Source organism: Echinops telfairi, unplaced genomic scaffold (assembly GCF_000313985.2).
Source record: "Echinops telfairi isolate 266 unplaced genomic scaffold, ASM31398v2 ScPeMD7_5592;HRSCAF=6446, whole genome shotgun sequence".
Classification (NCBI taxonomy): domain Eukaryota; kingdom Metazoa; phylum Chordata; class Mammalia; order Afrosoricida; family Tenrecidae; genus Echinops; species Echinops telfairi.
In genome coordinates, this window is record NW_022109491.1 from 5,797,402 (window position 1) to 5,808,205 (window position 10,804).

The following is a 10,804-nucleotide window of genomic DNA, read 5'->3' on the forward strand; positions in this document are numbered from 1 at the left end:
GGTTACATAGTATCTATCAAAGAATGGGCCAGCCCTCACCCCATGTCCCAGGGAGAATTCCTAGTAATCCTCCCAGTGCCATTGCCCCTGTTCTGCCCTTGGCCTCTTCCGCTCGACCGCTGCATTGTTACTCGGGAGGCCTGACCGAGACTGCAGTGGACGAGTCTTGCAATTTGCTTCCGAGGAGGAAACTTGTAACCACGTCTTAAAAATCTGAAGGCGGGCATGGTAGCTTGGGTCAGGCCACCGACATAAATTCTGGTAATAATACTAAAGGCGATGTGTACATTTATGTTCGGGAAAACTGGGCAAGCACAGGGGGAGGACGCGTTCATTGGCACCCCAGGCCACCTGAATTACAGTCTTCCCTGGGGTGGACTTGCCAGCCAGGAGGAACCGGCTTCATCTCTGCCTGGGTTTTGTGTCTCTCTCTTGCTGGTGCCCCCAGCAGAACGAGAGGAATTGCCCGGGAAGTGGGAGTTCTGAACTTAAATCACCCACTGCCTTTGAATCCGGGAGCCCTGGTGGCAAAGTGGGCTACACAAGGTCAGCAGTTCAAAGCCAGCAGCCGCTCCTCTGGAGAAAGATGGGGCTTTCTACTCTTACAGTGTCGGAAACTCACAGGGGCAGTTCTGCCCCTGTTCTATAGTGTTGCTTTGGGTCAGCCTCTGTTCTATGGCATCTTTTTGACCATTCAATCCCCCCTGACTCAGGACCACCCTGCAGGACAGAGTTGAATTGCTCTGTCGAGTGTCCGAGGCGGTACGTTGTTACAGAAGCAGGCTGCCTCAACTTCCTCCTGAGGAGCGGGCTGGTGGGTTCCAATCACCCACCTTTTAGTTAGCAGCCCAACAGCTCGCGTGCCCACGGAGCCGCCAGGCCTGCCTTCGGCTCTCCCTTTACCTGTTTCTGGAGCCCCTAGGTGGCACCGATTAGAGGTTCACGTCTGCTCGGGCGCCTCAGACAAAAGGCCTGGTGGTCTGTGTCTGGACAACCAGCTATTGGGGCCGCTGGGAACGAACCCCTACTCGGAGACGTAGGAGGTCCCCACGAGGCGGAGTCGGCTGGATGGGATGGGCGCTGGTGCTCCCTTCTAAACTTCACTGTGAATTAGGTGAAGCGCAGATCACCCGTTTTACATGCCAGAACTCCTACGTACTTTGTGGCAAGGTGTCCATTGCAACCCTGCGGCACCCACAAGGTGTCCATTGCAACCCTGCGGCACCCACGTCTTCCCTGCGTCTCGGCCTTCCTGACCTCCCTTCCCAGCCTCTGGGTTTGGTCCCTGGGTGAATGCCGTGTCCTTGAATGGTTGGTTATATGGTAACACGGGGGTGACTAGGGGCCACAGTCGGCAGCAGTGGTTCTCAACCTTCCTCGTGCCGTGACCCTTTAGAACAGTTCCTCATGTGGTGGTGAAGCCCCCTGCCCCAACCGTAACATGATTTTTGTTGTTACTTTGTAAGTGTCATGTTGCTACTGTGATGAATCGGGTGACCCCTGTGAAAGGGTCCTTCGGCCCCCAAAGGGGTCGAGACCCAGCAGTTCTCAACCTGTGGTCTAGAGGTTCCATCCATCTCTTATCTGACTCCACATTTTTTGCCCACTCTATCTAGGACCTTCTAGCGAGATCCTTTTCAGAGGGGTTGGTGGTGGGAGCCGGGCACAGACCTGGTGTTTTTGAGATGCACGGATTCTTGGTTGATGGCCAGTTTCGAGCCGCTGTGAAGTACCTGTCAGATGGTCTAATGGGTGACAGGTATCTGAGTGGCCTGGGATGGGTTTAGTGCCTTACAAGTGGGGGTCCTTGGCTTACCCTCTGGAGCAGTCTGGCAGCAGGTGACCTGTTTCTGAGAGAGGTAGGAGGTGATGCTGTCAGGGGTACGTTACAAGGCGTGCAGGCCCAATAGGCAGACCCACTGAATCGGATGGAATTAGGACCGTGATGCATCTTGAACCTTTCTTCCCAGGGACAGTGAAGGTGAAGAGTTCCAACATCCAGGTGGGCGATCTCATCCTCCTTGAGAAGGTGAGTCGAGACTGGGGACTCGGCGTGGGTTTGCCCTCTGCAGTGTCTGCCGCCAGTCAGTTCTCACCTGCATTCCGTGTAGCCGCAGCCTCATGGGATGCATGCCCTGGGAGGGAATCCCCCCTCTCCCCCACCAACTCTGCTCAGCGGAAAGAGAGCTTTCATAGGAGACACAAAGAAAAAAGAAATCCCTCCCTTCCCCATGTTTACCTGTGCCAGAATCCTGCTCAGAAGCCCAAGCACAGTTTTTTATCTTCTCTTGGGGTCATTCTTTCTTTTTTTGGGGTGAGGTAGGGTGGTTACTGCTCATCAAACCGAATAGCTCTGTGGCATAGCAGTAGTTCGCAGTTGGGCTGATAACTGCAAGGTCAGCAGTTCGAAGCCACGGGCCGCTTTGTGGGCAAAAGAGGAGACTTTCTACTCTTGTTAGGGTTTACATTACAGCCTCAAACCCACAGGGGCAGTTCTACTCTGTCCTATAGGGTCACCTGTGAGTTATAATTGACTTGATGGCAGTTTGTCTGTCTACGTACCATATTTCTAGAAATCTGCTTGCTACATGTGTGCTTGAATATTATTCACGGGCTTTCACCTCTTGAGAAGTTTTAGCTGGCATCCACTGATATTAAACTGTGCTTTTCCCCATTTTATGGGGAGCAGAGGTTCGGGGTAACATAGCGACAGTAAAGGACCGCAAGTGTGTTTTCCTGAAAGCACTTGTTCCTGTGCTTGTCACCTGGGCCCGAGTCGTCTCTGCTGACTGGAGGGCCTTGGCATTTGATATTTGGTATTTGAGGAGAAAAGAATTGTGTCCTGACGTGTTTCGGTCGGAGTGAACTGTGCTCTTTTAAAAGGACACATCTCAGAATTCCAAGTGGATCTGACGTAAAGGGAAACAAACTGCCTTTGGATGACAGCTCAGAAGCCCCCCTCTCCTGGTCTTATGTGTTATACTTGATGTACTCCTCTGTTTGTGATGAAAAGAGGCAGTTCTCGGCTCCTCCCTTCCTCCCACCCTTCCCTGGAGAATGGCTTCCTGCCGGTGGTTTGCTTCCTGGTGGAAACCCCACTCACACGTGGCCTGAAGCAGGGGCTGGGAGGAGCGGGACTCGTGAGCCTAAGAGGCTGTCAGAAAGGCAGCCTGAGTGGCAGACTGTGGGCCGGCATCAGCATCCTGTGACGGGGCGCCGGAGGGAAGGGCAGATTGTTCAGAACCACCACCGCCCCAGAAGGCCTTTTGTTGAGACAAGGTTTCCATAGGGGATTAGTCCTCAGATCCAAACCCAAAGAAATCCCCACCTCCGCCTTGGACCGTGGCAGCCACTTCCAGACACGGTGGGGTTTGGTACCGGCCCTCCCCCAGACCCACATGGCCTGCATAGTAACAGTCTGTTCTTCTCACAGAACCAGAGGGTCCCCGCTGACATGATCTTCCTGAGGACATCCGAAAAAAACGGTAAACATCTGGCATCAATCTGGAGAAAGTACCCATTAACCTTTCAGTGGTAATTTGGCAAAATAATCATTTGAAAATGTTACGTACAATTTTGAGGTAGTAGATACAATTTGGGGACTTCAGAGGCGAGTCAAAGGCATTAAAAACAAAAAGAGCCCCCTTTTTTTCCTGTTTTTAACCAAGAAACAATAGCAACACAACCCCCTCCCCCCACATATCTGGTCCTTGCAGGTGTGGTCACAACAAAGGTACCTGGTGTCAGGGCCCTGATGAGCCGGGCAGTGGTGTTGCTTGCTGGCTGGGTAGGCCCGCTCAGCTTCAGGAGTTAGCAGGGTGAGGTAGTCTGAAGTCTAACCGAGGCATGGAAACACAACCTCGCTCTTTAAGAGATGTGGGGTGGGACCCCAAGAGACGTGGGGTGGGGAGACTGGGCAGTTTTGTTCCATCCTTCCACTGTGAGTGGTGGGATCATGCTAGCCCCCCCGCCCCCCCACCCCCCAATGCCTGCCAGAGTGAATCTCACCCATCTCGACAACCGCTGTCAGTTGCCGTTACTTTCCAGCGTGGCTGCCACCCTTGCCTGCCCACCCCACCCAAAACCAGAGGCCGTGGATTTGGCTTCGACTCGTGGCCACCCCCGTGTGGCAGAGTACAGCGGTGTGAGGTTTTTCATGGCTGGTGTTTTAGGAGTAGAATGCCAGACCTATCATCCGAGCTACCTCTGCGTGGACTTGAACCTCCGACCCTGGGGTTATCAGCTGAGGGCATTTACCTTTTACACCACCTGGGGATTTGGCTCTCCCTATCACATGACTTATCTCCCCATCAGCCACATGCTAAAGGAACTTCTATTTTATTTCTTTGTTAAAGGTCACTGCAGCCTACCTGATTATAAATTGAATACAAGTACAGATGCAATTCTGTATGAACAATCTGTGAAATAATCAGCTGAGTAGATAAAAGTCTGAAATGAAGACAGAGGAGTTCTGATGGCTTCCTGCAGTGGTTCTCAACCTTCCTCATGCCGAGACCCTTTAATACAGGTCCTCATGTTGCGGTGACCACCCCTCCCCCAACCATAAAATGATTTCGTTGCTACTTCATCACTGTCATTTTGCTACTGTTATGAATTGGGTGACCCCTGAGAAAGGGTTGTTCAACCCTCAGAGGGGTCCCGACCCACAGGTTGAGAACCGCTGGCTTGGTGGTACACATTACGTTGTTAACCTCAAGATCGTTGGTTCAAACCCACCAGCTGCTCCACAGGAGAACCAGGAGGCTTTCTGCTTCTGTAGATTCGGTCTCGGACCCACAGGCACCGCTGCGCTCTGTCCTGCAGGGTCACCATGAGTCGGAATTGGCTTGACGGCAGGAGTTGGGTTTTCGAGATTAAACAGACTTTAAGAACCAGCCGTCTTGCTCTCCAGTTGGTTATTATGTTTTATTCAGTGAAAGGGCAGCATTCCATTTTCGGGCCCCTGAAATGTTCTCCCCTTCTTTGGAAGCTATATAGCTACATAGATCGTTGGTAGGTAGATCAATAGATAGAGTAGGTAGGCTCAAAGCTTAGCTGACACTCTGAAGAATCTAATACGTACTCTATCTGATGGCATATATACAGGAGGTAGGAGACTTTCAAAAGTTTTGGGAGATTCCATTTTCTTTCCAATGTGTTTGTCCATAAGCTTCCCGAACATGCCTCCCTCTGGCCCATGGGCGTCGATTGGCTATTGGAGATGCCAGCGGCATGCTTGTGGCCCAAGAGAGGTGTTCTTCAACTGCCAGCAACTAGACGTGCCCTTCTTCCCTCCATAGGATCTTGCTTCTTGCGCACGGACCAGCTGGACGGGGAGACGGACTGGAAGCTGCGGCTCCCTGTGGCCTGCACCCAGAGGCTGCCCACTGCTGCGGTGAGTGGCTGGCCCTGCAGAGACGGGGCAGGGCGCGTGCAGGCAGGGGTCCTGGAGAGCTTCCAGTGCTTGTTGGTGCCCGTGGATTGGGGCCATGCCAGGTGCAGGGCTCAAGCTTGTCCAGGGGAAGCTGAGACTCTTAACGCAGCGCAGGGTTACCTCTCAAGAATGGAAAGGTAAGGTGAGCCGTAGATGCCGTGGCTCTGTCTGGACGGTGAGCTCCTCCTCCTCCTCTGGTAGCTCGGTGCCGTGAGTGGGTTCCAGCTCATCTTGGAGGACATCATGCTTGGTAAAGGAAGGGCCGGTGACAAAGAGGGACGAGGCGCGGTGACACAGTGGTTGCAACTGCAGGCTCAAGTCTAGCAGCGATCGTGAGACGACTCAGGACAGGGCAGCGCCGAGGTCCACTGTGCTTCAGGCCGCTGTGCGTTTGAACCGACACAACGGCACCACCACCACCGACACCCCACGGGATTTGCCAGAGAAAGGGTTCTGGTCCTCAGAGAGATTTGCGGGGTTGTGTGTGGAGGCAGCCTCGAAGAGCCTAGGAGGGGTCGGACTGCCTAGTGAGAAGCGCTCACCCAGTGGTTATTTCTTGGTCCTTGCTTTGCAAGTGTCGTCCAATCTAACGAGTGCCCACAGGAGCCCCGGTGGCATCGTGGTGAGGCGTTGGGCTGCTCACCGTCAGGTCAGCAGTTTGAAGCCATCGCTGCTCCTTGGGAGAAAGCGGTGGCCGTCTCAGAAACCCAGAGGCGGGTCTTCCGTGCCCTGTACAGTTGCCCTGAGTCAGAATCGATTCAGTGGCAGTGAGTTTTGGAAGTCCTGTCTCTTGTCTGGCCCAGGCCAGGGCTGGGCTTCAGAGTTGGTAATGCAGGGTCCTCTGTGTCAGCAGGAGCCTCAGCTGTTATGGGCCTCTGGGGGCCTGGCGGGGGAGCAGCGTTCCAGCCAAGCTGAGGAGGATTCTGTGATGGGAGGGGGACTTCAGAAACTACACAGAAAGAGCCCGCTATCTTTTTAATTCCATTTCCCCACACACTTTTCGACTCCTCCTGGGCTTAACAGATCACCCAAGTAAGACAGGAGTATGTTCTGGATTTCCACAAGTCAGATTCTGGGAAAAAGTACTGAAAGTTCTGTCAGACAAATTGAGAAGTCCTGCAGAGGCCTGCAGCCTGTGCCCGTGGATTCCAGCCCACCCCTGGGCACGTGGGGCAGCGGTCTTGCCATTGATATGGTGTTGCTGAACACTTGGTGGCTGCCCCCTATGACAGCGCGCGCGCACACACACACACACACACACACACACACACACACACACAGTAGAGGTGCCACTATGGCCGGGTCTGGAGACTGAGGCTGCTGGAAGCATCTCTGTAAACTCTCAGTGGCTGGTGGGGGAGGAGCAGGGCGAGCCCTGGGGTTTGCCTCATCCTTGACACCCAGCGGGAAGCCTCGACCAAGGCCTCCCTGCCAATGACCTTCCTATCAGGTGGCAAAGCCACAGAGATGGAGCGATTCCTATCATGTCCTATGTGTGTGTGTGTGTGTGTGTGCTACAGTCACATTTTATCAGGGTTTGTAATCTGCCCCACCCCCTGTCTTCCCATGGGATTACTCAGTGCGACCTTATTTCCTGAATCTGGGGGCTTGGGGGTGGGTGGCATTCTGCGCCAGGACTTAGTGCCCCATGCTACCATCTGACCCAGAGCTCTTTCCTGCCTGGGGTCTGAGGGCCTCATTTCCCCCTCCCCACAGAACTCCTTCTCTGCCCTCTGTGGTTTGTTCTGGAAGTGGCCACTTCTTCCCCCGGCTCTGTCTGTCTGCCAGTGAGCGAGGTCTGCGTTGGCGTAGGTGTGTGAATGCAATAGGTTTTCCACACTTGGTGCTGTATAGCACTGCTTTTTAAATTTCTTCATTTGTTTTTAAAGTAAATATATATGTCAGGAACATTTGCCCTTTTGACATCCCTCAAAACATGCACCCCTTAGGCCCATTAGGGTGTTCATGCCACCACCCCCACTATCCATTTCTGGTTTCCTATCCGTCTCCCCTCCCCCACCCCCAGCAGAGCTGTGTCTCCCCCCACCCCATCCCCGAAGTTGGCTTTGGAAGGGACTTGCATCGAGATGTCTCATTTTGCCTTCACAGTCTTAGCACCTGCCAGGGTGGGGGCTGGGGTGGGGGGGACTGGTTCCTGTCTCCCTCTGCTCTTCATGGGGCAACGTGGGGAAGCATGTCCATCGCCAGGTACATGCCCTGTAAGCCAGCGTTGAACAAGAGGGTGCCCACCCATTTGGGGGAGATAGCCATGGGTGCTTGGGAAATGCTGGGTAGACACAGTTTTGTGATTGTCTTGACTCTAGCCACCCCCATCGGTGTTCGGGGGTGGGGGTCGTGTGCTTTTAGACGTTCCCCCCTCTCCCCGCCATCTGGAGAGTCTGTTCAGAAGAAGGCACAGCTGCTGTTGAAACAACAGTGAGTCGGTTTTAACTCCAAAATATCTCCTCTCGACCAGGATCTGCTTCAGATTCGCTCGTATGTGTATGCGGAGGAGCCGAATATCGACATCCACAACTTTGTGGGCACTTTTACCAGAGTGAGTACGCTGCCCTGCCCCCGGCAGCGCGTTGTCAGGGGCAGCTCCCACTCCTTCGAGAAGGCCCCACCTGGACGCTGGACGTGCACTGGGGCTTCCTGTGAGCGATGGGACAGCTGAGCTCACCCAGCAGCTCGGTGCCAAGAGCAGGTGCAGTCAGCGCCACTGGTGTCGAGAGCAGCTGCTCCCTGCCTCCGTCGGGCGGGCCCTCGCCCCCTTTGTCGGTGCTACGGGTGGGCTTTTTCTTCCTTCGTTGTGGCACGTGGACATATATGTATTATACGCACATAAATAAAACAAATAGTTTGCCAATCCAATCAAGTAGGTGGGAAAATTCCATTCTCCACCCCCAACCCCCAGCAGTTTTATTGGCATCTCATTCAAATATCATACAAGTCAGTAGTTCAGTCACATTGAGGCGAGCGGTCCAAGCATCAGCTCCTTCCACTTTAGAGCATTTTCTTTGTTCTTGGCCTGGTTATTAGCTGCCCCCCCCAACCTCCCCTGCCACACCCCCAAGTAACCATTCATCTAGTGACTGTACACTCATCCATCCCGAAACTCCGTTCTTTCCCTTCAGCACTCCCACAGTTTGTCAAGTCCCGCCCCCATGCAGTTCAGTGATATGATGAAACGGAACGTGCTGTCCAACTGTCCCCACGATCCCTTTCCTAATTGTCCCCCCACCCCCACAGAGACTCAGTGTTTCTTAAACACTGGCTTTCTTTATGCCCTCCCCCTTCCTCACCCCCCAATCCCCGGGTGAACCTTGCTCTCTGGATGCCTGCCCCTCCCTCTAAGACCAGTGACTCATACAGGGTTTGCCCTTCAGTGACGGAGGGACCCACACAGCGTCATGTTTCTGAGGTTCAGCCGTGTGTGGCTTGTGTCCTCATTCATTGTGGTTTCTACGCCCCACTCCAGGACTTGCACATTGGAAGTTAAAGTGGAAATGAGATCACCATAGAAATATGGGACGATTCATTCACAGAACCCAAATGACGTGCTGGGTGTTTTTTTTTAAAGTGTGTTTTTGGTGAATGTTTATACAGCAAAGTAGGTGTCCATATTAACCGTGGCGTCCCGTACACATGGTTCAGAAGCCTGGGTTACCCTTTCCATAACATGTCCACGGTCTCATGATCTCGATTCTGGGTGTTTTATTTCTGCCACCTGGCTTCCCTGCCCCCTGACCCTTTTGCCTTGGTTGTAAAGTCACCGCTGACCATTTTCAGAGGCGCTTCCTGGCCTTTAGACTGGCCAGCACTGCCTGTCCATGCTCGCTTGGCGTCTGCACCTCAGTGCTCGCCTTGCTCAGCATCCCTCAGTGTCCGAGGCCAGCACTCCTTCAATCACGTGGCCACGGTGACAAGTCCTCACGTGGGAGAGAGAAAACACCTAGGACAGGGCTTTGTGATTCCCTACCCCAGTTCTTCTCTCATCGCGAAGCTGTGTGCTGCAAATGGAGCTCCCGGTCTGATCAGCGGAAAAACAAAATCCCCAAACAGCGGCCTTCGGCCCGATGCCCTCAGAGTAGACCTGTGCCCCGTGGTTTTCATACTCTCTCACTGCCCTTAAGGCCATGCGGCCCTCTGGCGACCTGTGGACAGGGTAGACCTGCCCCTGTGGGTTTCCGAGGCTGTTCATCCTGTAGGAACAGAACGCCTCGTCTTTATTCCATGGTACAGCTGGTGGGTTAGAACCACTGACCTTGTGGTTTGCAGCCCACGTGGTACCCCATTGCACTACTGGGCACATAGATGGCCAGCCTGTTCTTCCAAGGTGCCTCCGGGCAGGGGTGGGTGGGGTCTATCAGCCTTCTGCTAGTACGGGGTGCATAACCACCCCACCACCCAGGGGTTCCTGCATGGGGGGTGCCCTCTTTCTGTCCGAAGAAGAACGCACTGGAAGCAGCCTCTGCATTCTGCCACCATCTTGGCAGGTAAACGAGTGTCCATTTGGTCTCTTTAGGAGGACAGCGATCCTTCCATCAGCGAGAGCCTGAGCATCGAGAACACGCTGTGGGCAGGCACCGTCATTGCGTCAGGTACGGGCGGGCGCCAGGCCGCCGGAATGTGGTAGCAATTTGAAAAGGAAAGAAAATCCCTTTGTAATTACAATAATGACCTGTCAGTTGGGAAAATTAGACATCAGTCAAATGGTGTCACCCCGCTTGTCCCGGGACCTCTAAGAGTCATCCTGACATGTGATCGCCCCTCAGACACTTGGGCGTGGAGCTGGGGTGGGCAGGGGGGCGCCTGGCAAAGAGGCTGCTCTGGCCTTTGGATGTGGCTGCAGCGTCCCCTGACCTGGGGAATACCCTTCATTACCACTGCACACGGGCATATACTCTGTACCAGAAACGTGGGCTGCCGGGAGCCCTCGCTGCCGGCGGATGGGGTCCAGTCCCCGGGGAAGCATCCTGGCCTGAGCGAGAGCCCCAGGCCGCCGAGCACCAAGGTGATTGGCTACCTTGTGAGTTTTTAAAAGCCTTCATTGTGGTGAAAACAAACATGCCCACCCCTGCCCGTTGCCACAGTCTCTCACTGTGGGTTCCTTCCTCCGCGACCGCCGGACTCCGCTTGCCCCCAGCAACCGCTATGAATCTGTGGTCTTTTGTTTTTGAGGTTCATTTTTGTCTTTAACAAAGTGTCCTGTGAGTTCCTCCTCCTGTTACGTCCTCACAACGTTAAGTGAGAAGGTTGCGTGGAATAAGGAACCGGTCTCAGGTGACAAAGCTTGCCCAGGTTACACTGCCCACCCAGAGGGTGGGCATCCTGAGTGGGAGAGAAAGGCTCTTGCCCCCAGACTCC

The 10,804-nt window shown here is 54.0% G+C and overlaps 1 protein-coding gene across 1 annotated transcript in view; it reads left to right on the plus strand.

Moving 5' to 3' along the window:
• Positions 1 to 10,804, plus strand: part of ATP9A (ATPase phospholipid transporting 9A (putative)) — a 162,503-nt gene that overhangs the window by 50,649 nt on the left and 101,050 nt on the right. The window contains exons 5-9 of the mRNA XM_030887051.2: positions 1,971 to 2,029; positions 3,434 to 3,485; positions 5,301 to 5,395; positions 7,911 to 7,991; positions 9,963 to 10,038. Of these exons, the coding sequence (XP_030742911.2) occupies positions 1,971 to 2,029; positions 3,434 to 3,485; positions 5,301 to 5,395; positions 7,911 to 7,991; positions 9,963 to 10,038 (363 nt within the window). The remainder of the gene's footprint in view (positions 1 to 1,970; positions 2,030 to 3,433; positions 3,486 to 5,300; positions 5,396 to 7,910; positions 7,992 to 9,962; positions 10,039 to 10,804) is intronic.